The sequence below is a fragment of the Myotis daubentonii genome, chromosome 10, assembly GCF_963259705.1.
Source record: "Myotis daubentonii chromosome 10, mMyoDau2.1, whole genome shotgun sequence".
NCBI lineage: Eukaryota > Metazoa > Chordata > Mammalia > Chiroptera > Vespertilionidae > Myotis > Myotis daubentonii.
In genome coordinates this window covers 70829150-70856115 of record NC_081849.1, presented here as the reverse complement: position 1 = coordinate 70856115, position 26966 = coordinate 70829150, and the positions used below count along the sequence as shown (strand labels likewise).

The window sequence follows — 26966 nt, the reverse complement described above, 5'->3', positions numbered from 1 at the left end:
GGGCCGATCCGGTGATTGGTGATCGGAGGGTGATGAGGGTCAACTCCTCTGGCCGAGGCATCAGGCCTGGGTGGGGGGCAGAGCTGGGGATTGGGGGGATATGATGGTCCCCTTGCCCAGGCCTGAAGCCTGGGTCAGAGGCGTTAGGCTTGGGTGGGGGGTGGAGCAAGCGATCAGAGGGAGATGGGGGTCCCCTGCCCAGGCATGATTCCTGGGCCAGAGGCCTCAGGCCTGGGCAGGGGCCAGAGCCAGTGATCAGGGGGAGATGGAGGTCCCCTGTCCAAGCCTGACACCTCTGGCGGAGGCGTCAGGCCTGGGCAAGGGGCCGATCAGGCGATCAGAGGGTGTTGGGCGTCTACGCCTCTGTCAGAGGCATCAGGCCTGGGCAAGGGGCCGATCCTGCGATTGGAGGGTGATGGGGGTCAACGCCTGAGGGCTCCCTGTATCTGAGAGGGGGCAGGCTGGGCTGAGGGACACTCCCCCCCACACCCACACACCCAGTGCACGAATTTCGTGCACCGGGCCCCTAGTAATAATAATAATAAAAGGCTAATATGCACATTGACTGAACGGCAGAATGACTGGTTGCTATAATGCTCACTGGCCACCAGGGGCAGATGCTCAATGCAGGAGCCGCCCCCTGGTGGTCAGTGCACTTCCATATGGGGAGTGCCACTCAGCCAGAAGCTGGCTCATGGCTGGCCAGCGCAGTGGTGGTGGCAGGAGCCTCTCCTACCTCCATGGCAGCACTAAGAATGTCCAACTAACGGTTTAGACCCGATCCCTTGGGGGCCTAAGCCTTTAGTCGGACATCCCCTGAGGGCTCCCTGGCTACCAGAAGGATGTCTGACTGCAAGCTTAGGCCTGATCCCCCGGGGAGTGGGCCTAAGTCAACAGGTGGACATCTACCAAGGGGTCCTGGACTGTGAATGGGCGCAGGCCGAGCTGAGGGACGCTGCCCTCCCCCAACAAGTGCACAAATTTTTGTGCACTGGGCCACTAGTTGCTTATAAGACACTAAAACTGTTAAACCCTACTGATCTCGAGGGGTAAACCTCATTGTCAGTATTTTGAAAGCAATCTTACAAAATGCAATTAGATTGTGTCCAATGTCTAGAGAAAAGCCTATAGACAATGAAAAAAATGCATGAAATTCCAACAGACACCAAAGTTACTTCAAACAAAATTTTATTTAAAAGCATTCTCAGAAGCATTTCATGGTGTTGAAAGCACAGAGGATAAAATGGAAGCTGATCCTGACTTAAAAAGGAGTATGACAGTTCATCAAGACATAGGAAAGATGCCCACGTCATGTCATAAGTTAGGAAAAATGGAAACTAGATGTGACTTTGCAAAATGTAAATCCCCAGATGCCTTGGATTGCTAGGTAGGAGGCTTACCCTAAATTGGCTATAGATTAATTCATTTCTTCACCCTCAGAGAAAAGTGAAAAGTATTTTTTTTTTAAACAAAGAGATAAGACACTAATTTACAATGTTTTTAGTATTATAAATTACATATAGTAAATTTAGCTTTCCTTTTTAATTTTCTCTTTTACACAGTAATAACTGCCAGTAATAGAGTGTTTAATGTTTTTGAAAAAACATTTTAAAGGCCACAATATTGGTTATTAATATTGCTTTGCATGGTTTCAGCATGCAGTCATTTTTATGGTCTCACACTACACAGTCCGGCACAACAAGGGCTGTCTGTATGTGCCTATTTATAATTATATATATTTGTTTCTGTTTATGAAAGCAGAGTAGATTCACTACAGGAAACCGTAAGTCAAATAGTTATAAGAAAAATAGGAAATGTTCTCATAACACTAGATATAAAGTTTAACTGTGTTCCAAGATGAAAGGATCAACCATTGTAAGAAGGAAACTAACTTCACAGACTTGATTCTCATTTCATAGGAAATGGCATCTCCAGATGGGCTTACTAGTTATAAGAAGAAAAAGCATCCATAGCATTAAAAAATCTTTAACACAAAGCATAACACAAAGTAGAGAGAATGCCATCATACAGCTTCGCAATAATTAACATTTTGCCATTCTTGTTCATTATTTCCCCCTTACCCTTTTTTGCTGGAGCATTAGAGAACAAATCCCAGGAGTTGTATTATTTTACCAGTAAATACTTCAGTGTGCATCTCTAACAGGAAATTAGATTTTTAGATTACGTACCACAATGCCATTGTCTACCTAATGAAATTGGCAACAATTCCTGAATATAACTTAGTGCTGATTGTATTCCGATATATAAATTCCATATTCAGTCCATATTCAGGTGTCCCTAATTCTCAAAAGTGCCTTTTTACATATGGCTCTAAGTCGAAATCCATACAGGGTCCACACATTGGCTTGGTTGTTATGTATCTATAATCATTCGTTCTTATTTTTCCCTATGTTGTTTATTGAATAAAAAAGATAATGTGTCATGTAAAATGTCCCACATTCTCATGGTTTCTTCATTTGTTCTGTTTCTTGTATTTCCTGCAAGTTGTACTTAGACCTGCACAATATTCAAGTTCTTTTCCCCCCTTACTTTTCTCTTGGTGACAAAAGGCTGCATTGGGGGTGTTGTGTTCTTCCTGGTGCATCCCACCAAGAGGCACCCCTGGTCTGGCTGACCCACTTTTAATGAATCTTGATACTTATAAACATTAATATAATTCCTCATTTAGCTTTATCCTTCAATGTAATTTTGTTTTGATCCTTCAATGGAATATTTTTATTTCAGAATAATAATGCCACAAGGCCACTAACAGTAAAACGACCTCAGTTCAAGAAAATGATGCAATTCTTTTTGCCTTGAAGATGTATATTTCCTACCAGGTATTTTCAGTAAAAAATTAATTTTTTTACCTAAATTAATTCTGTTTTTGGTACCGAAGGTCAACTTTTCTTTTAATGATGTATAACATCACATGGTGCAAAATCAAAACAATAAAATGAGAAATATTGCTTGCATTTCTCCTCTTTGGCCTCCCTATTACCTCCCTTTCTCTAGGTAACCCATTTTCATAGTTTTTAGCTTATGTCCTCCCATTGATTCTTTTTGAAAAATACTAGCAAATACACTGTATTCTCCGCCCCTCTGACTTCTTACATGGAAATAGCAGACAGTAGCCTTTTGCTTCTTGCTTTTCTCACACATTAAAATGTCATCACACGGAGTATTGTGTATTGAAATCCTAAAGTCCAAATGGAAGATGTTGACTTAAAAGATAAGAAAAAAAAAAAGAAAAGAAATAAAAAAAAAAGGTCTTACTGATGTAACAAACATAGCTTAACTGTGAAAGGAAACGGGGGTTTTAACCATTTGGGAGAGACAGACAGATCCTGTGCCCCAAACAAGAATCAACTGGTTGGTAACCACATCCACTCTTGCTGGTTTGCAAAAGTATTCCTTTTCTAGATTATTCCTTTTGAGTAGATTATTATTTCCTGAGAAGGCATCAAAATAAGTATTACTGTAACCTAGAAGAAAAAAAAATAAAGATGTATAGAGCCCTAACCGGTTTGGCTCAGTGGATAGAGCCTCGGCCTGCGGACTCAAGGGTCCCAGGTTCGATTCTGGCCAAGGGCATGTACCTTGGTTGCGGGCACATACCCAGTAGGGGGTGTGCAGGAGGCAGCTGCAGCTGATCAATGTTTCTCTCTCATCCATGTTTCTAACTTTCTAACCCTCTCCCTTCCTCTCTGTAAAAAATAAATAAAATATATTTTTTAAAAAAAGATGTATAGAAATAATTAAGATATGAACTAGATTCATGTTGTTTATTTTTAGGATAAATTTAAGTGTAAAATAAGTAATAAGAGTTAATGATATGGCATTTATGTATGTTTATCTGTTGTGTATGGCATTTGAGAGTTCTAAATAACATTTGTAAGTTTTTAATTCACTTTAAATTGTTTCAGTGGTTTTATTTAATAAAAATTTGTTATAAACATTTACATGTTTAAGAAAATTTAGTTTTTCTAAGTTGTATATATTTAAATCTGTTTATTAAATAGAGCACTAACGTACAAATAGCAATGAGTGTTTCTCTCCATGCACAAAAGACTGCTGGGCATTAAAGTCTCTTTTAAAAATTTGCAGAAGTTCAAAAATTAAGAAACGTGCCTGGCCAGTGTGGCTCAGTGGTTGAGCATCAACCCATGAACCAGATCATAGTTTAATTCCCGGTCAGGGCACATGCCCAGGTTGTAGGCTCGATCCCCAGTGGGGGGTGTGCAGGAGGCAGCTGATCTATTATTCTATCTCATCATCGATGTTTCTATCTCTCTCTCCCTCTCCCTTCCTCTCTCTGAAATCAATAAAAACATATTTTTAAAAAATTAAGAAATTATATGAAAGAAAATAAAATCTCAGTAAAGGCAAACATACAGTAAAGCTATTAGACCAACCACTTATAAATCTAGCGTGAAACAATTAAAATTGCAAGAAGTACTTATTTATAGTTTTTTTTTTTTTATTGCTTAAAGTATTACAAAGGGTATTACATATGTATCCATTTTATCCCCCCGCCCTAGACAGTCCCCTAGCCTCCCCTATCACCCAGTGTCTTATGTCCATTGGTTATGCTTATATGCATGCATACAAGTCCTTTAGTTGATCTCTTACCCCACTACCTCCTGCCCCCCCTTATTTATAGTTTTAACCTTTTCTTTTCCTCTTAATGAATTTCCTTTAACAGTTCTTGCAATGCAGGTTTAGTGGTAATGAACAACTCACATTTATTTTTCATTTGAGTCTTACCAGATTCCTTATATTATACTAGATACCTCAATTACTATAGAAGTAAACCTTTTCTAAGGGTATGATTTAAATTATAGCCATTTTCTTATATATAATAAATGCAGTGTCTTACAAAGTTAAAAATTAATGGGACAAATTACTACTGACATTAAAGAGCCGTAAATTCAGTAGCTGTAGTTCATGATTTCTAATTGTAATTCATTATCTTTTCATTTATTACAAAATTTCCTCTGGTCTCATCAGCCTGGGATACAACTAATTTATTACTTCAACATTGCCACCCTTTAACTTTAGAAACCATTTCCCATGGCAGAATTTTCTCTCGAATTTCCAGGCTCAAAACCAATCTTACAAAACAATTGGACTCTCAGGAATCGTGTGGTGATACACCTTCCCCCGCGCCGCCCTCTCTTCAGTTATAGCCAGCAGGTGCCTGTGTGCTGCAGCCCAGGTGGGAAGTTGATGTGAGTGGTTTGTGAGGGCCCAGAAACGGCTCTCACTCTTAGGTCCTCTATACCAACGCCAAGTAGCTTTTTCACTCAGCAACTTCTCCACAAAGTTGTCCGAATCCTTTACCCTCTATTTGCAGAGGCCAGATGGCAGAGAACTGGCCTGCATCTAGGCAGCTGTCTCATTCAATCAATCTGTACACGTGTGTTGAGCTCCTACTGTGTGCAATACACTGCCAGCTGGAATAAAACAGTCAGAGAACATTTTCCAACCAGAAGCCATTCACCAATATACTCTACGAAGAGTACAAAGCATGCTGCGGGGGCGTCAGTGGTGAGAACTGGAAGTTGAACCACTTTACCCAGTGTACCTGCCTGTGACTGATGGCTCCACCGGCCAGAGGCACTGCGGAGCCAGAGCTGCAGTGGAGCTGATGCATGCCCAGCCCCAGGGTGTGGGGGAGGGGAGGGGAGGGAGGGGTGGTGGTGGGGTGGTGATCACAGGCCTGGAGCTCCTGTTGCAGGCCAGTCCCTTGGAGTTATTCTCTTAAAGCTATGCTTCCTTGTGGAGAAAACAAGAGGGTGAGGAAAAATCATCTATTTTAATTCTATTAGTGGGTGTTTTTTTTTTTTTTTTCTCACCGGGAGAACAATATATGTGAAATTAAAACAATAATTTACGGAAAGAATTACTAAAAGGGAACGTTACAACTACAAAGTCTTTCAACAACAGAAACAAAACAATACTTTTATGCTGATTTAAAGAGTTGATCATTAGAAAAGTCAAGTTCAAGCGTTACTGGCTGAATTATCATTTTTCTTTTCAAAGTCATTACTACCACAATGACTATTCATTTGATTGTGTAATATATTTATATTCTATGAACTGTGCCATTTATTGTAGATATTTATATAGCACTTTTCAGGTTGTATCGTCTAAAGAGAAGTTTAGGCTTAAGAAATTGAGGGATCAGCAGCAGGGCTGAAAAATAGTAACGTAGATGAAATTGTCTTTGCTTCTGCCACCTCATTCCGTTTTTGGTTTTATCTTTCCTGCTATGATATCCCTAATACTCTTACTTTACTGATCTGGATTCCTCCCCCTACATCGTACCCCAACATCAGAATTTAGCAGAATTTAGTAAAGATGACTTCAGTGGTTTACATTCTCCCTCATCACAAGAGTAATTTTTGCAAGTCACTGATCATCAGAGAGATGCAAATTAAAAGGACAGTGAGGTATCACCTCACACCTGTCAGAATGGCTGCCATCAACAAGTGACAAGTGCCGTGAGAATGTGGGGAAAAGGGAACCCTAGTGAACTGCTGGTGGGAATGCAGACTGGTGCATCCATTATGGAAAGCAGTAGGGAGTTTCCTCAAAAGATTAAATATGGAATTGCTATTTGACCCAGTGATGCCACTTCTAGAAATATATCCTGAAAGACCCAAAACACTAATCGGAAAGAATGTATGCACCCCTATGTTCATAGCAGCGCAATTTACAATAGCTAAGATCTGGAAACAGCCCACGTGCCCATCAGTAGATGAGTGGATAAAAAAGCTGTGGTACATTTACACCATGGAATACTAGGCAGCAGTAAAAAAGAAGGATCTCTTACCCTTTGAGACAGCATGGAGGGACCTGGAGAGTATCATGCTAAGTGAAATAAGCCAGTCAGAGAAAGACAAGTATTACATATCTCACTCGTGTGGAATCTAATGAACAAAATAAACTGATGAACAAAATAGATCCAGAGACATAGAAGCATGGAACAGACTGTGGAATCTCAGAGGGAAGGTGGAGGTGGGTGGGTGGGTGAGAAGAGATCAACCAAAGGACATGTATGCATATATGCATAACCCATGGACACAGACAATAGGTTGGTAAAGGCCTGAGGTGGGGAGGAGGTGGGGGCGGGCTAGAAGGGATCAATGGGGGAAAATGAGGACACATGTAATAATTTCAACAATAAATACTTAATTTTAAGAAAGGAGTAATTTGGCCCTAGCTGGTTTGGCTCAGTGGATAGAGCATCGGCCTGTGGACTGAAGGATCCCGGGTTTGATTCCAGTCAAGGGCACATGCCTGGGTTGTGGGCTCGATCCCCAGTGGGGAGTGAGCAGGAGGCAGCTGATCAATGATTCTCTGATTTCCAAATGGCACTGAACATGAAGCAGACTATCAGGGGGCCTGAGGGTTTTTGTTGTATGCCCGAAATAAATTCATGAATAACATTTGTTTGCTGTATCTATTAACACAGATTTACAGCAATGTGCAAAGGTGAAAAAGGGTTGCCTTAGAAAAGTAGAATTCAGAATTCTGGGAAGTTGCAACAGATATGAACCAAACATCTCTACACCAAATAGATACGACCACCTGTTTGTGTACTTGTATGATAAAGAGGGTGGCAATAACATCGGAGAAAACATACAGCAGTAAGCACTTTACAGTAGCCATGTACATATAATAAGCATGCCAATGTGTTAAAGAATGGACAGGAGGTACAGATGATTTCAATCATCCTTAGCCTTTCCCACATATTAATGTGTATTATTATGAACTAGGGGCCCGGTGCATGAAATTCGTGCACTGGGTGTGTGTGGGGAGGGGAGTGTCCCTCAGCCCAACCTGCCCCCTCTCCCATACTGGGAGCCCTCAGGCGTTGACCCCCATCACCCTCCAATCGCAGGATCGGCCCCTTGCCCAGGCCTGACGCCTCTGCCAGAGGTGTCAGGCTTGGACAGGGGACCCCCATCTCCCCCTGATCACTGGCTCTGGCCCCCGCCCAGGCCTGAGGCCTCTGGCCCAGGAATCATGCCTGGGCAGGGGACCCCCATCTCCCTCTGATCGCTTGCTCCACCCCCCGCCCAAGCCTGATGCCTCTGACCCAGGCTTCAGGCCTGGGCAAGGGGACCATCATATCCCCCCAATCCCCGGCTCAGCCCCCCACCCAGGCCTGATGCCTCGGCCAGAGGAGTTGACCCTCATCACCCTCCGATCACCAATCACCGGATTGGCCCCTTGACCAGGCCTGAGGCCTCTGGCCTAGGCGTCTGGCCCGGGCAGGGGGGACCCACAGCTGCAGCGGCCCCGCGATCGTGGGCTCGGCTTTAGGCCCAGGCAAGGGACCCCTAGCTCCCGGGACTGCCAGCTTCGACCGTGCCCAGCTCCCATCGCTGGCTCCACCCCTACTTCCTGCTATCACTGGCCAGGGTGGCAAAGGCGCCTGATTCTCCGATCATGGCTGGGGGGCAGGGCAAAGGCGGCCCCAGGGCCGCCTTTGCCCTGCCCCCCAGCTCTTAGCTCCCCCCTGGGTTTCTGATCACTGTCAGTGGCAGGGGGCTTCTTCCTGCTTTCCCTTTTGCCTCCCTGCATTGTGCCTACATATGCAAATTAACCGCCATCTTGTTGGCAGTTAACTACCAATCTTAGTTGGCAGTTAACTGCCAATCATAGTTGGCAGTTAATTTGCATATAGCCCTGATTAGCCAATGAAAAGGGTATCGTCGTATGCCAATTACCATTTTTCTCTTTTATTAGATAGGATAGTTGCAAGTGATAAATTTGCATCTTTTTCAGTGTAGACTTTTAATATACACGGTTTTCTATTTCTGCTTGGTAATTTCTGTATGCTTTATTTATTTATTTGTTTAAAATATATTTGATTGATTTTTTACAGCGAGGAAGGGAGAGGGATAGAGAGTTAGAAACATCAATGAGAGAGAAACATCGATCAGCTGCCTCCCCCACACCCCCTACTGGGGATGTGCCCACAACCAAGGTACATGCCCTTGACCGGAATCAAACCCAGGACCCTTCAGTCCACAGGCTGGTGCTCTATCCACTGAGCCAAACCGGTTATGGCTGTATGCTTTTTTTAAAAGAAAAATCTCATTTTATACTCCTGAGAAGGCAAAATCACCCAGTTTAATAGTGACAGAGTGACCAGCAGATTCACAGCTTTATAATCCTGTCAATACAGCTGCTAATAATAACGCCATAGTACTTACCTTAAATGCTTTAAAGTAAGTGCAATATAATGGGAAATTTTAAAGCTGTGACTTTATCTTTTAAAATGTGGAAAGAGATCAACCAATGAACTCATATGCATAAATGCATAACCCGTGGACACAGACAAAGGGGTGGTGAGGGCCTTGGGGTGGGGGTGGGAGCCGGCTGGAAGAGGTAAATGGGTGAAGAAGAGGACTTAGGTAATACTTTCAACGATAAAATTAAAAAAAAAAATAGGCAATAGGCATACACAATAAAATTCCAAAATATGTAAATGGCAAATAATTCTTCCAGTTGGTTCCTGTCTCCCTGCCAGGTTATGCTCCCGACATGTAACCATTGCTCGAATTTTCCTCGGGACCTCCCAGAGGTGGCCCGCGTTTATTTCTAATGTTTTATTTATTTGTTTCTTTATTTATTTTAGATGACTCCAGACTTGATGATAAAAGCATGCACTTTTTACACTGGACATTTAGTAAAGAGCCACTTCAGGTACGAACGTGAGTTTTTATATACTATTTCTTCCTCTCTGTGCTCTTATTCTTGATAGTCTCCATATGGAGAAAAGCTCACTTTGGGCCAGATGTGCTGATTTTATCTCTAGTTATAGTTACTTAAAATATGTTCTTTATTTCTTCACGGTATCACTTTGTCTTTTTTGTCTGTAATAATAAAAGCATAATGTGCTAGTTAGACCGGATGTCCTTCCGGATGTCCTTCCGCACGACCTTCTGGATGAAGCCGGGGCCGCGAGTGCCGAGGCGGAGGGGGCCGCCGTGGTGGCAGAGGCCGAGCCCCTTGCAAGAATTTTGTGCATCAGGCCTCTAGTTTTTAAGTAAAACTCCAAAATTGAAAATAGAGGCCCATAATTCTCTTATCTGGAACTCTTGGAGCCAGATGTGTTTTGGAATTGAGACTCCTTTAAGAGAAAATTTAGACAGGTAATCTCTGTATAGACCATGGTTATTATATAACATTTTAGTGGTGTCTGGGGCAGCACAATGGAACAAAACATATTTGAATATATTAGTATTTCTATAGTCAGATAGATATATACTCTAACTGTGAAATGAAGAAAGACGTTGACCATCCATGTGTCAGATGCAGAGAGATTTTGATGCAAGATTACCCTAGACCAGGTCTAGTTTTGCCTCTATATAGGTTATGAAAAAAACTTTTGGATTTAAGAGTTTTCTGGGCTTCAGAAATGTAGACAAGGGAAGTGCAAGCTCAAAGAAAATGCAAGGACCGTCTAGAAGTAAAGCAATAAAAATAATTTATTTCTGTGCTGTGGTTTTTGAGGAGGTATTACTTTTTCTCCCTCTCAATTTATTTAGTAATATATTGCCATAACATTAAAATATTATTTTCTCTATTTTCTGCCTATAGCGGTTGGAAAGACATAGCAATTCCTCGCATAAGGGAAGAAGACATTATAGCTAAAAAAATGGAAATAGCAATTAAATATGACAATTTAAAACTTCAAAAATATGTATTTTATCCCTGGCACTCTTATGTGAAAAGTCGAAAAGAACAAATTAAAGGTAAATCCTTACACAGTAGCAATTATTTTCTATGTCCCTGTATTCAAAGAATAAAAAAATAATAGTTAAGCATAATTTATACTAAAGAATTCATTATTATTATTATTAAAAATATATTTATTTTTTCCATCACCATTTATTCTCCCTGTACCTTCCTTCCCCTACCGCCCCCCCCCCACAATCACCACATTGTTGTCCATGTCCACAAGTTCTTTCTCTTTGTTTTTCTTTTTTGCTCAATCCTTCCACCCTGCAGCCCCCCAGAGCTGTCAGCCTGCTCTCTATCTAGAAGTCTGTCTCTATTGATAATTTATTATTTTTATGTCTAGAGAATTGTCATGAAACATAAAGCCACTAATTTAAAGTATTTAATAAGATTTGTCTCAAGGCATATTTTAAATAAAATTCTGTATGTATTTTTGTGATGTACACACATATATAACTATAAATATAAATGTAAATAGGGACCTACTATGACCTTTCTTTACATAACAAAGAGCTGGTATATTATAGATAGGTTTCAAAATTGACTATCTTTTGTAGAGAGCTCTGCATTCTTTATAGATACTGCATTTAATGGATACATGAGGAAACCTAAAGAAAAATAAATTTCTTCTGCTTAAATCCTTGATGGTTGTAATGAGAGGACAGTGCATGTATGCAATCTTAAGAGCAGGGGTAGAGAACTATAGCCTCTTAGATTTTGTCCAGCTCCCCAGAGACTGCTTGCTTGTGGCTGCTGCAAATCACAAGCATCATGCCCCCTGGATGGCTGCTGTCACAGTAGATCCTCTGAAGGTTTTAACACCAGGGGAATGGGCTCTAAAACAGCCACTGCCCTCTGTGAGCGGAGTCCCCAGGCCTGCCTTAGTCATCCTCCTTCCTGGCCCCCTGAACTTTGAACCCCTAGCTCAAATATATATATCAGTCTATTTAATCATAGGGCATTTCACTAAATCAAAGTACTACTTCATGCCCTAGTCAGTTTGGCTCAGTGGATAGAGGGTTGGCCTGCAGACTGAAGGGTCCCAGGTTTGATTCTGTTCAAGGGCACATGCCCAGGTTGCGGGCTCGATCCCCAGTAGGGGGTGTGCAGGAGGCAGCTAATCAATGATTCTCTCTCATCATTGATGTTTCTATCTCTCTTTTCCTCTCCTTTCCTCCCTGAAATCAATAAAAATATATTTTTTAAAAAATACTACTTCATGATTGTATTTCTATGAATAAATTTGGAAATTCTTTAAAAAAATAATTTTATTAATTTTAGAGAGAGGAAGGGAGAAGGAGAAAGAGATAGAAACATCAATGCTGAGAGAGAATCATTGATCGGTTGCCTCCTGCATGCCCCCTACTGGGGTCTGAGCCACAACCCAGGCATGTGCCCTGACTGGAATCCAACTGTGACCTCCTGCTTCATAGGTCGATGCTCAACCACTAAGCCGTGCTGGCCACGCAGAAGTTCTGGTTTTATAAAGAACACATTTGTTTAAAAATAAATTATACATATTTGTGTATATACATATTGACATTTTATTTACATCTATTACATCTTAATTTCTAAGGGAAAGGTGATATTTAAAGTTTAATAAAGTCTCAGGAGTACTATCTACTGCATAAAAAATAATTAATTTCAGATGTAATTAAAACCAAACAAAAACTATTAGATACAACATTAGTTCATATTATAAACATGATAGAATATTAAATACTTTTTGGGAAACAGTTTTAACTATATACAGTAATCTAATAAATTTTCTTTAGATGTACTATTGCGGATACAACAGATATTCCACAATAAGAAGCTAATAATAATACTACATAAATGGAGGGATAAAGCAATATATCAAAGTAAAAAGAGAGAAGAAGAGCTGGTATGGTATACTAGAAACTTAAATTTTTTAGAAACTAAATTTTGCTGTTATATTGATGTTGCCTTAGATAATAATGCTATGTGTGAAAAATACTAAAATCTTGACTATTATGTGCTTTTGATGTAGGTCTTTGTTCTTTTAACGTAATAACTTAAATTTCACTTCAGCTATCCAAAATATTTCCTAATAAATTCTGTTGTTTCATTTCAACTATAAACATCAAGAAATTTTTAAAAATATTTTGTCTAAACTTATTGGTAAAGACACTAAGAATTTTGTTCAAACATGTATTTAAATAGATATAGATATGTAACACGGAAGAGAAACTATTTGATATGATTACAATAGAGAAATAAGTGATAAAAATGGAATAAATTTATTTTTCTAGATAAGATTAGATTGCTATTTATTCTTTTTCATCATTCAACTTAATAAATTATAATCTTAATATTAAATTACTTTTAAATGGCTGAATTGCTAAGCTTAAATGATCATTCTTAACTGGACACCCACTAGCAATTAAAGCAATCAAAATAGAGGACCGAAGCAAACTCCTCCAACTTTAAAAATATCTCTAGTGTGCTTACGTTATTAATATATTATTATTTAATACTAGAGGCCCGGTGCACGGCATTCGTGCACTGAGGGGCAAGGGGGGTTCCCTCAGCCTAGACATCCCCTGAGGGGTCCTTAGTGCTGCCATAGAGGCAGGAGAGGCTCCCGCCACTGCCACTGTGCTCGCCAGCCGTGAGCCAGGCTTCTGGCTGAGCGGTGCTCCCCCTGTGGGAGCGCACTGACCACCAGGGGGCAGCTCCTGCGTTGAGCATCTGCCCCCTGGTGGTTAGTGCGCGTCATAGCGACTGGTTGTTCCACTGGTTGATTTGCATATTAGCCTTTTATTATATAGGATTTTAGAATATTCACAGTATTTCCTGGGGTTAGACAGAAACATGCTGAAAATGTTTGTAGTTACATTGTTTAGTAGGTAATGTTTTATTAATATCCTTTGAAATGAAAAGCAGAAATAAAAAGAAAGGAAAAATAGGAAGGGATTAAACCTTCTGTTTTGTGCTTACCCCCAAGGAAGGCAGGATCGATGGCTCCCACCCCAAACTGCTTCAGGTGTAGAGACTGATGCTCCTGCACACTGACAAAGAGAGAGCCTGAAAGGATGGATTACTCACCTGACGGTGCTAGCGTCTGTGGTGGGATGAGATGTCTGCGGCATAGTTCTCGCTCCCTAGAAGTTTATCACCTCCTGGCATTGAATTGGTTGCAGGAGATCCTCTAGCATTTGCCTTGTGTGGGCTACATTTTCAACCTTGCCAGTTAAACAGTTACACCGCGGGTACCACTGTTTTAAGTCTGCTCATTCAGTGTTTTCCACCACTGGGTGTCCTAAGATAGAGTTTTGACCCCAGGCCCCCTAGTCTGACCATTGCTTGTCTAACGGGAAAGTAGGTAACTGTACAAGACCAATCAGCCCCTGTCTACTCCCCAGAAACTGAACTTTCCTAAGAGCAGACAGTGTTGTTCTCTTAAGCATCGCCATGCACTGAGCACAATGTTTTGCACACAGTAGATATATATCCTATATAATAAAAAGCTAATATGCAAATTGACCGAACGGCAGAAGACAGGTCACTATGACGCACACTGACCACCAGGGGGCAGATGCTCAATGCAGGAGCTGCCGCCCGGTGGTCAGTGAGCTCCCACAAGGGGAGCCGCTCAGTCAGAAGCCCTGAGCCTGGCTCGCTGCTGGAGAGTGCAGCAGCAGTGGCAGGAGCCTCTCCCATCTCTTGGGGCAGTGCTAAGGATGTCGAATTCCGGTTTAGCCCCAAGGGCTCCTGGACTGCGAGAGGGCGCAAGAGCCAGGTTGAGTGAACCTTGAGTGCACGAATGTTGTGCACCCGGCCTCTAGTTATGATATAATAATGCCTATTATATATAAAATAATAGCATTATCCTTAATGTGGCTGTGGATTATAGTGTAGTTAATTAGGTGTCTAGATAAGACGTTTTCTTTTAGCTGTGTGATTCCTTGCACCTAGGTGGAGTGAGGATGGCGGGTGTGTGCTGGGAGGAGAATAAGAGAACATTTCTGTGTGCTAGCTTTCCAATGCATGCTCTTACTTAGGCTCTGATAAGTATATATATTAAAACAAAAGTGTGTGTGTGTGTGTGTGTGTGTGTGTGTGTGTGTGTGTGTGTGAAGAGGTCACACACTTATTTACCCTAAAGGCTTTTCCCTTTATTATGCAGTTTTCAGGACTGTTTGGAAAGTTAAAATTGGGCATTTCTGTAATGATAAGTCAGGCAAATCCCCAAATTCTTTATTTCTGACTCTCCTTTTTATTTCTGTGCTACCTCCCTCCCTTTATGCCGCAAATACAGGTCCTATTGTTTTTAGAAATTTGACACTCTGGGTTTCAGCTTCGTTGTTTATAAAAGAGGATGTTGGGCCACATCTTTTGGAAAAAAAATATTTTTATTGATTTTAGAGAGAGAGAAAGGGAAAGGGAGAGAGAGAAACATAGACGAGAGAGACACATCACTGATCCACTGCCTCCTGCACAGTCCCTGCTGGGATCGAGCCTGCAACCCAAGCATGTGACCTGACCGGTAATCAAACCAGTGACCTTCTTGGTGCATGGCTGGATGCTTAACCACTGAACCACAAAGGCCGCTGGACCCCATGTTCAAGGTGGCTGTCTGTGCCAATGTTGTATCACAACTAAAGGAAATGATCTATAATGCTTTGGTGGTCCAGAGAATATTAAAAATGCTCTGGATAATGATAATTTATGTACTGATGATGATAATGTTTGGTAGGTGCTATCATTGTGTCAAGCTCTGTACTTTATATATATATCATCTCATTTAACCCTTACAACAATTTCATGCAATTTCTAAATTGTTTTCATGGCAGTTGTTAAAACACGAAGTTCAATTGAAAAAATGGAGAAACAGGATTAGAAGCAGAGGAGCTGTTGAAGAAATCGTTTCTGCTGAATACATTCGGCCTGGAGACTATTTTGCAGCTAAAATTACTGAATGTGACCTTACACAGTTGCCAGAAAGAGCAGTATTGCAGGTTTGTATGAATTTATGTCTTAACTAGTTATTTTCACAATGTTTGTTCAAAGAGTGGTTTTATGAACCTTACATGAATGATGGAAGCCATATTTTGAGGAAATATTTTTTATAATTAGCTGTTGGCTATCTCATTTTATGGAGGCTATACATACATTTGGAAGCTATCAGATAAATATGACAATAAAAAATGAAGAAATTAAAGCTGTAGGAAATAAGAATGAAAACAATGTTTTTCATTTCTCCTTCAAACATATATTGCCATTTAAGGTGCAACAGATTTTAGGTACATGGCAATCAGCGAGGAGGGAGCTGGGCGGCGAGGAATGGGGGGTGCATAACTGCCCACACCTCATCAAACAGGCTTCCTCCAATCACGAGCCTTATTGTGACTGACATCAGCTGATGCCATAATTGGAGGTGGAGGTGGAGTGTGTGCAGACGCAACAGGGATGCGAGCGTTCTGAGCCCATAAAGATATCAAAAAACATAATTGACTGTGGGGATTAAAGAAATAAGGTCCTATTTGTTTTTTATAAAACAAGGTCCAGAGGAAGACAATGTAAGGCTGCCCCTCTACAATGTCAATAAAAATGTAATTCTTCTATGTTTTTACCCCACAACCCTTAGCACCTTTTTGCTTATTGTCTCCTGGTTATAATATGGCTTCTCCATTTTCAGCCTCATGTTCAGCTATCAGGTCAAAATAAGGGGAAAAGTCACAGTGGTAGAAGGCAAAAAGGTTGTCTATTTTTATTAGGAAAGTCTTCCCCAAGACTCCAGTGTCAAGACTTTCATTGATGTATTTTAAGCTAGAACTTTATCACCTGATCATGTCTAATTGCAAGATTGCTACGCAGGAGGGTACTTTGAGAGGGACTGGGTGAGTTAATCAACCAGTTGGCCTTGTTACACCTGGATTAGAACTGCCAGTCATCAGCCTATTTAAAAGGGCATTCCTGCCCGGCTGGTGTGGTTCAATGGTTGAGTGTCGACCTATGAACCAGGAGGTCATGGTTTGATTCCTGGTCAAGGCACATGCCCAGGTTGCTGGCTCAATCTCCAGTAGGGGGCATGCAGGAGGCAGCCAATGGATGATACTCTCATCATTGATGCTTCTATTTCTCCCTTTCTCTCTGAAATTAGTAAAAATATATTAAAAAAATAAAAGGGCATTCCGCCTTGCCAGAGAAGATTTCTTGGTTGCAGTAAAAAAGCAAAACCAAAATAAACAGCAACAATAACAAAAAAATCCCACACACAACTGCAACAGATAAAAAGCAAGGGAGTATTTAAGAAGTCAGTACATAAAGGAACTCTGGTTTAATGCTCTTCCATCTCCCAATTCAAAGAGACCGAAAATGCCAACTAATAAAGATCCAAAACACTCAGAGTCAGCAAACCATCTCATAATTTGACCCAGGGTCTAACAGAGACTTGTACATAGAAACTTCAACAGTTATGACAGGCTATGAACTTATATGTTTTCTCATAAAAGGTTTTGCAATTTGATAAAATAGTGGTTAAAAAAAAAACACAAACAGTCCAGGCTCAGTTTCTCTGGAGAACTGGGTACATATCCTGCATCAGCCATTTTATTAGTAGTATGACCTTGGGCAATTTCAGCCCTCTCAGCCCTTGCTTTTTAAAACATTCCCATCCTCATCTCCCTAACCAAACTCGAAACTTATGGGGAAGAGTTTATGTTGGGATAATTGAAGTTTTAGACTTCCTTTTGGAAAAACCCACTTCAGAATGTCAGAAACATGTAGAATTACTGGGGGTGTTGCTCGGGACAGTGAAAACCACGGGCAGTTTTTGCATTTTAAATATAGCGTTCTGATGTTGTCACGGATGGGGACCAGGCCCGCGGAGTGGGTCCGCCTCGGGCCGGCCTGCTGTGTGTGGGTTCTTGCCTTCGTGCAGGAAAGATTTCACAATATGAGTCCACGTGATTTTGAGAGTAAGTTTATTAAAGCTGGGGAAGGTCCCAGGGTAGAAGAAGCACCAGGAGAGAGCCTAGGTGGTCCTCTGCTTTGTTCCCTAGAAAGATTGCAGGGAAGAAGTGAGCCATGCTGTTAGGTCACCGGAAAATCAGAGAAAAGGGGGGCTGTGGAGACAGGATCAGGGGTTAGCCCAGGATGAGCTGCCACTGCCTGCTGCCCCCTGGTGGCAAGTCTTGTGGGATCTTTAGAATTTAGAAGAAAGTAAAAATGTCATGCTTGACAGTTTCTAGAAGCTGGAAAAGGACAAGAAGTGGATTCTTTCTAGAGCTTCCAGAAGGAATGCAGCCCCGACAACAAATTCATTTCAGCTCACTGAGATCTGCTCAGACTTCTGACCTCCAGGACTGCAAGATAAACTTGTGTGTTACGCCACTAAATTTGTGGAAGCTTGTTATAGCAGCAGTAAGAAAAGCCCAATACGATAGGATATATTCTATTTCCATTTGGAACATTACTTGCCCAAACTGACATGTCGACTGTGAAGTGCAAAAGTCTGTGCTCCTCTGCTCTGTTGCACAAGCTCTGCTCTTATTAAAGGATGGCCCTGTGGCCCTAACTGGTTTGGCTCAGTGGATAGAGCCTTGGCCTGCGGACTCAAGGGTCTCAGGTTCGATTCCGGTCAAGGGCATGGACCTTGGTTGCGGGCACATCCCCAGTAGGGGGTGTGCAGGAGGCAGCTGATCGATGTTTCTCTCTCATTGATGTTTCTAACTCTCTATCCCTCTCCCTTCTTCTCTGTAAAAAAATCAATAAAATATATTTAAAAAAAAAAAAAAAAGGATGACCCTGTGGACTTTTCTCTTGAATGAGAACAGGCGTGGGTGTGCTCCAGAGAGAGCCTAACCAGCATCATTGGTCTTGAGGGGTTTTTAATCTCTCTTCTGGGGGCCAGGATCTTAGGGGAGGGTTTCAGCAGAATATTCCTCAGCTTTCTAGGTGCGTTTTAAATATGCCGATGCCTCAAAATGCGTGTATGAGGGAGTTTGGGATTATCCCCTGGTCAGCTCCACTGCTTTGCTTTTATCTTGGGTCTGTCTGTCTGTAATTGGGTTTTGTTATTCGTTCCCCTGACTTCATCCATCCTTGGGTTTAGTGGCCACAAATGGCATGAATTGGGTCTCTGTTCTCTATTTCCCTGACCAGGGTGATTTAAGCTCTTTAATCTCTAGGCAGAGAGGAGAGGCATAAACCATTTGCTCTCAAGTGTCCTTGGTTAGGGAAGATAGGGCCTTGCGATTCACTAGCTGGCCGTAAACTGGTTAAATTGTTTGGCCTTAATTTTCTTGTCTCAGTTTTCTCATTCCACTCGCCCAGGAATTTTCCTAGCTTCTTGCTATCGTGCCTCAATATCATGTCATGGGTTACGATCCCGCTTCCGGTCCCTTCTTCCAGCCGGGTTTCCCCCCTCCACTTCCATGTGGAATGATGTAGAGGCCCTTGGGGATATAAGACTTACAGAGTCTGCCAGAGTGCTCAAACAGGCGCTAGAAAAGAACAAGACTTTTGTGTTAAGTTTTTGCCTTTTTCAGGAGGAACAGCTGAGGATCTCAGAAATTAAATGACATTCCCAAAGTCACATAACTATAACTCTGCAACCAGAACCTGGTTTCCCTACATCATTGGCTAGAATTATAGCCTCTATATCATTTTGTTTTTCTTCTGGAGAATTCTAAGGAAATGCAATATATATATATATGAATGAATATTTTACTCTTGAGACAAAAACAATAATTAAAAAACCATTATATATCTGTTTAATTGTACTACCCTTAAACAAATATGAGTAATTGTGTTTCTTTTTAAAATGACTGAATTTTGATATGATATTAAAGCACAGCATTATTTTTGGAGATATTCTTAACTTTTTCTCAACATAATAAATTGGTAATGTCCATTAAAAATGCATAGGTAGCTCAGCTGGTGTGGCTCAGCAGTTGAGCATCAACCCATAAGCCAAGAAGTTGCTGGATTGATTCCTGGTCAGGGCACATGCCTGGGTTGTGGGCTTGATTCCTGCTAGGGATGTGCAGGAAGCAGACTATTGATGTTTCTCTCTCAGTCTCTCTCTCTCTCTCTCTCTCTCTCTCTCTCTCTCTCTCTCTCTCTCTCTCCCTCTCCTCTCTGTTCTCTCTGAAATAAATAAAAACATACTTTAAAAAATGCATAGGAAATAAAAGAGGGTATTTATAGAATAGTGTAAAACTAGAAATCAATGATTCTAACACTCATGTCCTGAACAGTTGATTTTGTTAAGCTTATTTTTGCAATAGATTTGCAAAGTTAATTTTTAAATCAAAGTTTTAAAATGGGATTTAGTTTGGTGGCTTCTCTGGTCAACTAATTCTCAGGGAATTGAGAAACAAAGGTGTAAAAGCAGAAAAATATAATGTGAGTTGGATTTAATTTTATTTAAAAATTTGGAAGTATTAGTTTTTAAAATAAATGGAAATTTGTACATTTAGGTTGCCTGATGTTTTGAAGAAATAATTAAAAACAGCAATCTGGAATGGGATACAGTTTGAACTTGGAAAACACATTTAAACTGTAGGCTTGCTTTTTGATCCAGTTACATCAACTCATGAAAACAAGTCAGGTTCTGTTTTATAATAATTTTTCTTAATATCACTTAGTGATGAGGAAAGGCTGTTTAGTTTGCAGATGCTAGGGCTCATACACTATCAGTCAAACTCAGTGCTTGTGGGAGGGTTGGCAAAGACCATTTTCCATGAAAAAGCAAGTTTTTTGTGTGTTTTTTTTTTCGTATGTGTGTAATTTGACAAGGCATACAGAGAAAGCCTTATGTTGATGAATTTGGAAAGTCTAACTAATGTTGTTAAGTAATGTAGTTGTCTTAAAATGTAAAGTTGCTTGATTAGTTTAAAAATATAAGCAGCGTCTTAGGGCTTTCATTTTATTTTATTTTTTAAAAAATATATTTTATTGATTTTTTACAGAGAGGAAGGGAGAGAGAGATAGAGAGTTAGAAACATCGATGAGAGAGAAACATCGATCAGCTGCCTCCTGCACCTCTCCCACTGGGGATATGCCCGCAACCCAGGTACATGCCCTTGACTGGAATCGAACCTGGGACCTTTCAGTCCGCAAGCTGACGCTCTATCCACTGAGCCAAACCGGTTTCAGCAGGGCTTTCATTTTAAACTACAACTTTTGTGTGTTTGTAAAAGATATATAGCATGTGGACTTGCAAAAAGTTATAAAATCACCTTCAGATTTTATAGTGTTGATGACTCATCTTCCTTGGGAAAAAAAATTCAAAACCCTGGATAGCTATTAAAACTCAAACCATGTTGTAGGAGAAGAACCAGATGGTTCAGATCTTTTGGATTAAATTACTTAGAACTGCTAAACAAAAGAGTATTCTCAATGAGTTTTTGAATCCATGTTTTGATAACCTCAGGGGTCAGTCTGACCTCAATTCAACAAAGCAGAGAGCGGTTCCAGGTTTCATCAGTGTGTACGGTGTGAGCTACAGATAGGGAAGGTTCCAAAACCACATTGCTCTATGAGGCAACTGTGTGTGTGTTGGCTTGGCCTGTGGAATGGGTGAAAAAGCAGAAGAAGCAAAATATCTGAAAATTGCTTTAGTGTCAGTTTATTTTTGGCAGAGGATTGCTCTGCCCATAGACCTTGCCTCCATCATGTCAGTAATCAGGGATTCTATCTAAATTAAGTAGTTTATAAATGATCTTGCTGTCACATTTTAATGACGTGTAAATTGTACAAGATGCTACATTAACTTTAGCAAGAACCACTCTTGTGAAATGATACATCCACTTGTAGGATGAAAAACTGTATCACAGAAAGAGGCACGCGGACAAAGAGAGTGTGCTCTGGAGTCCGGGTGGCTGACTCTGTCACCAGCTGTGGGACTTCAGGCCTGTTGCTTAATCTCGTTGTTTCTAAACTGTCTGATTTGTAATGAGATAATGATGATATCTCTTGCTTTTGCGATTGTGAGGATTAAATGTATTCATATACATGAAGTGCTTAGAACAATGCCCTGCATGTGGTAATTTCTCAGTAGAAATCACTATTATTAGCATGTTGAATTAGATAGATGACTGAATGATGAAGCCACTGGACGGGAAGTCATGAAGACTGGCTTCTGAACTTAGCCCCACTGGCTTGCTGACTTCCCACAGGACATCTAGCTTCTCTCGGTCTCCGTTTAAAGCAGTGGTTCTCAACCTTCCTGATGCCGCGACCCTTTAATACAGTTCCTCATGTGGTGGTGACCCCCCAACCATAAAATTATTTTCCTTGCTACTTCAAAACTGTAATTTTGCTACTGTTATGAATCGTCATGTAAATATCTGATATGCAGGATGTATTTTCATTGTTACAAATTGAACATAATGAAAGCATAGTGATTAATCACAAAAACAATATGTAATTATATATGTGTTTTCCGATGGTCTTAGGCGACCCCTGTGAAAGGGTCGTTCGACCCCCAAAGGGGTCCCGACCCACAGGTTGAGAACCGCTGGTTTAAAGACTTTGAAAATCCCTAACAAAGAGAATGTTCTTGTAGTTTCTTCTGTAAAATGAGAGGAGGGTGGGTTAGATGGCCTCTGTGATTATTCTAGCTTTAAACATCTCTAAATCTTGGCTGGAAACTAGCATCCCAGCAGAGGAAAATGTCAGGAGTGAATGCAAAAAATCCTAGAGCGCTTTGCTCATATTCTTGTCCCTGCTTGTAACTCTTTTCCATCCCACTGTTAGCTTGACTAGGTCTTTCTCGTTCTTTACATCTCAGCTTAAATGCCACCCATCAAAGTGACCTCTCTTAACTACCCAATCTAAAATTAATGCCTGCTATAATGCCTGGCTCTTTTCCTTCATAGCACTTCTCATTGTAAATAGCTATTGATTTTTAATAACACTTTTGTTTTTTTGTCTGCCCTTCTACATTATATGTTTTGAGATTTTAGGAATTACATTTGTTTTAATTACTTATTGATCCTCGGCACCTAAGAGACTGGCACAAACAGGCACTCAATCAAGATTTCATTTCATTTATTTAACCATTATATTGGATGCCTATAATGTACAAAGCGATGTTTCAGGCATTGGGGAAATAGCAGTGGATTAGACAAATAGCCTTGTTCTTATATGTTAGTGTGAGAAATCAGATAGTAAATAAGTAAATAAACACAGAAGAACATGTCATGAAGAATTAATGCTATGTAGAAAATAAATCGGGTTAAAGGATGAACACCTTTACCAAAAGGAACAGCAAACAAAAAGGCAAAAAAGCAAAAATAAGTGGTTCCTTGCTCAACAAAGAAATATTTTGTACTAATTAAATTTCTTGGCTATCCCATGGAAAATGTGCTTCTTATTTTTTCTTTTAATAAGATATTGATATGCTTAATAAAAGTATTATGCAAATTAAAGGCAGACAAGTGGGACTAGATCAAACTAAAAACTAGACAAGTGGGACTAGATCAAACTTCTGGACAGCAAAGGAAATCATAAAAAAATGAAGGGCTACCTACCAAATGGGAGAAGATATTTTCAAATCATATATCTGATAAGGGGTTAATATCCAAAATATACAAAGAACTCTTACAACTCAATAGTAAAAAATCTAAAACAAACCAACTTAAAAATGGGCAGAAGATCTCAATAGACATTTGTCCAAAGAAGACACACAGATCACCAACAGACACAAGAAAAGATGCTCAACATCACTAATCAGCAGGGAAATGCGAATCAAAGCTACAATATCCACACCTGTCAGAATAGATATCGCCAAAAAGACAGCAAAAAAGTGTTGGTGAGGATGTGAAAAAAGGAAGACCGTATGCATTATTGGTGAGAATGTAAATTGGTGTAGCCACTATGGAAAACATTATGGAAGTTCTTCAAAAAATTAAAAATAGAACTATCATATGATCCAGAAATTCCACTTGTGAGTAGTAATCTGAAGGAAAATAAAACACTAACACAAAAAAATGTATGTGCCCTGATGTCTACTGCAGCTACAATAGCCAAGATTTGGAAGCAACCTAAATGTCCTCTGATAGCTGAAGAGATAAAGAAGATGTGCTATATACACACAATGGAATATTATTCCGCCATATGAAGAATGAAATCTTGCCATTGGTGATAATATGAATGGGTCTTGAGGGCATTATGCTAAGTAAAATAAGTCAGACAGAGAAGGACCAATATTGTGTGATATAAACAAAAACTAAAACCAAAAACCCAACTCATAGATGCACAGAGAATAGGTAGGTAGTTGCTAGAGGTGGCGGGTGGGTGAAATTGGTAAAGGGAGTCAAAAGTAAAAACTTCTGGTTATAAAATAAATAAGTCATGGGGATGTAATATACAGCATGGTGATGTCATGGGGATGTAATATACAGCATAGAGACGATAGTTAATAATACTGTATTGTATATTGGAAAGTCGCTAAGGGAGTAGACCTTAAAAGTTCTCATCAAAAGAAAAAATACTTGCAACTATGAATGACTATGGATGTCAACTAGACTTATTGTGGTGATCATTTTGCAATATATACAAAGATGAAATCACTATATTGTACACCATATTTAACTAATATGATGTTAAATGTCAATCATATCTCATTTTTTTTTTTTAAAAAAAGAGGCTGGGGTGTGCTAGACAGGGCTGTCAGGGAAGGCTTCTCTCTGCTGAATATTTGTTGAAAGAATTGAAAGAAAAATAAAGCCAAGAAAATGGAAGAAACATTTCAGGGCAGTAGAGTGGGTCAGTTTGGCTAGAATGGGGAATTTATGTTGGGAGTAGAAGATATAAAACTGGAATGATGGGATGGGGCTAAATCGTTGAGGCCTTGAGTGACCACTCAGGAGTTGGGCTTCATCAAGTGGGCAGTGACATGATGGCTGACTTACAAAGCTGTTTTCTTTACCCTTCACCTGTCTTCCCTCTCCTCCCCCTGCCTTGTTTGGGTTGGGGAGAGGGAGTTTAGGTAAAGTCTGAAGGCAGACGGAGTCTTCTCTAAGAGGGAGCAGTTGGGTTACACCATGGGAATGAAAAGGAAGACTCGTGTAAGAACCGAAGCTGAATTCTGGAACCAGCAGTCTGAAATGAAAGGGCGAATGAAGAGGCCCACAGCATAGCGTTAAGTCTGGGTGACTAGGGGGGTGGGGAACTCAGAACTAATAACCTGAGGAGCAGAGCCAGCTTCTTTATTGATCTTAAATGCATGACTCACACCACTCACCACTTACTCCTGACTCATGGGTCCTGTCTTGCCAAGTGTTTTTCTTTCCATACCATACAATGTTCCATTGAAATGGTTGGTTGAGCCTAATTCAATTTAGCCGTTTACCATCTCTTCTAGATGGCTTGTGATCTGCATGGAAGCATTTACCAATTAACTCAAAAGTCTGTGTTTTATGTTCGGAAGACAACTCTCCGTTATTGCACTACAATATAAAGTTAATTAGGAGAGAGCTGTTACCCCTTCCCCCTTCCCTGTGCCTTCCCTGGCCCCACCATCTCTAATTTCTTTCTTTCTATTGATTTATTCCCTCAGCTCTATAAATGTATTCTACTCACCCTATTACTGTAAGACATTTCTCAACCCTCCTCCTCTCTTGAATTAATACTCTATTTTTTATCCCTATATGTGTTGTCAGACTTCTTGACTCTATCTCAAACTACGGAGAGGCCCAGAAAATGCTTTAAACAGTCTCAACCTGAGTGTTCCAAAGACACAGGCCAATCCATCATTTCCAAAGTAGAACTCATCATTTCCTTCCTCTAACTGTCTCTCCTCTATCCTGTTTCTAAATGAATAGCATTATCACCAACTTCACTGACCTAGCTAGAAATTGGAAATAATCTTTGACTACATTTTTTTAAACGTGTAATCTCTCTTATTTTCTCTTCTACATTCCCTCTGGCACTCATTATCTATCAGTGAGATTGTTATTAAAGCTACTTCCCTGAGCCTTTCAACATCAACTCTTGACCTTGACTCATTTTTCATTTGCTTACCCAGGGCTATCTTTATCTTTCAAAAGTCACATTTATTCATGTCACTTTGCTGCTTAAAATCTTTCTTGATCCCCTTCGGCTTTAACATGGCCCACAGGGCCCTTTATGCTCTAATTCCTCACTTCAGCTTCATTGTCTACCATTTTCCCTCAGGAATTCTTGGCTCTCGCCAGGCTGAGTTGCCTTTTACTACCTTAAATTTGAATTAGACGACTGAGTAAAGCAGATGACCCTCCTTAACGGACAGGCATCATTCAGTCCACTGAAAAAGGCTGCGTAAGAAGGAATCCTCTCTATACCTGACTGCCTTTGAGCTGGGGCATCTCATCATCTGCTGCCTTCTGACTCAGATGAGCCTGGAATTTCTACCTTTGCCTTTTCTGGTTCTCAGGCCCTGGACTCACATTTGAACAACACAATTGGCTCTCTTGGGTCTCCAGCTGCAGAATTTGGACTGCTCAGCCTTCATAATATAGGGAGCCAATTCTTTATAGTAAAAACACCCCCCAAAAAACAAAAAGAACCCCAAACCATGTATTACATATATATGGTAAATACATATAAGTCTATAAATCTATGTCTGTATATCTCCTTTTGTTTCTGTTTTTTTGGACTAATACAAGGACAAATGGACGAAGAAGAGAAACACCAGGATGGGTAATGTGGCATCTTAGAAGCTGGAAGAATGGAGGCTTTTCATTTAAAAAATACAGCTCTAGCCGGTTTGGCTAGGTGGATAGAGAGTCGTTCCTCGAACTAAAGGATCCTGGGTTTCATTCCAGTCAAGGGCACATACCTCAGTTGCAGGCTTGATCCCAGACCCTGGTCGGGGTGCATGCAGTGTTACAGAAAATCAGAGAAGAACCAAGCAACGCTTAGAGAGATGGAGTTAAATTTATTATTATGAGTACATGCGGGCCCAGAGAAAAATGTCTCTAGAATTCTGGGCGAAGTCACACAGGAAGTTTTCTGTATTTATATATTTTTTTATTCTCTTTGTCTCCCATATATGGGGTTCTGTTCTGGTCCCCTTTGCAAGTTCTTAAAGAACCCCTATGTGCTGGGGCTTTGAGACCTCAATCAAAGGCGTGGCCAGGTGCCAGCACTGATAACTTCGTCTGGGGGAGGTTTAATGGCCTCTCTGAAATGGGAGTAGGCTTATTTTGCTTATTATTTAAGCCAGCAAGCATTACAGGAGCCAAAAT

The 26966-nt window shown here is 40.5% G+C and overlaps 1 protein-coding gene across 1 annotated transcript in view; it reads left to right on the top strand.

Annotated features, from left to right (window-relative positions):
- Positions 1-26966, top strand: part of FBXL13 (F-box and leucine rich repeat protein 13) — a 166852-nt gene that overhangs the window by 16618 nt on the left and 123268 nt on the right. Inside the window, exons 4-7 of the mRNA XM_059711281.1 lie at positions 9656-9723; positions 10621-10775; positions 12537-12646; positions 15579-15743. Coding sequence (XP_059567264.1) covers positions 9656-9723; positions 10621-10775; positions 12537-12646; positions 15579-15743 — 498 coding nt within the window. The remainder of the gene's footprint in view (positions 1-9655; positions 9724-10620; positions 10776-12536; positions 12647-15578; positions 15744-26966) is intronic.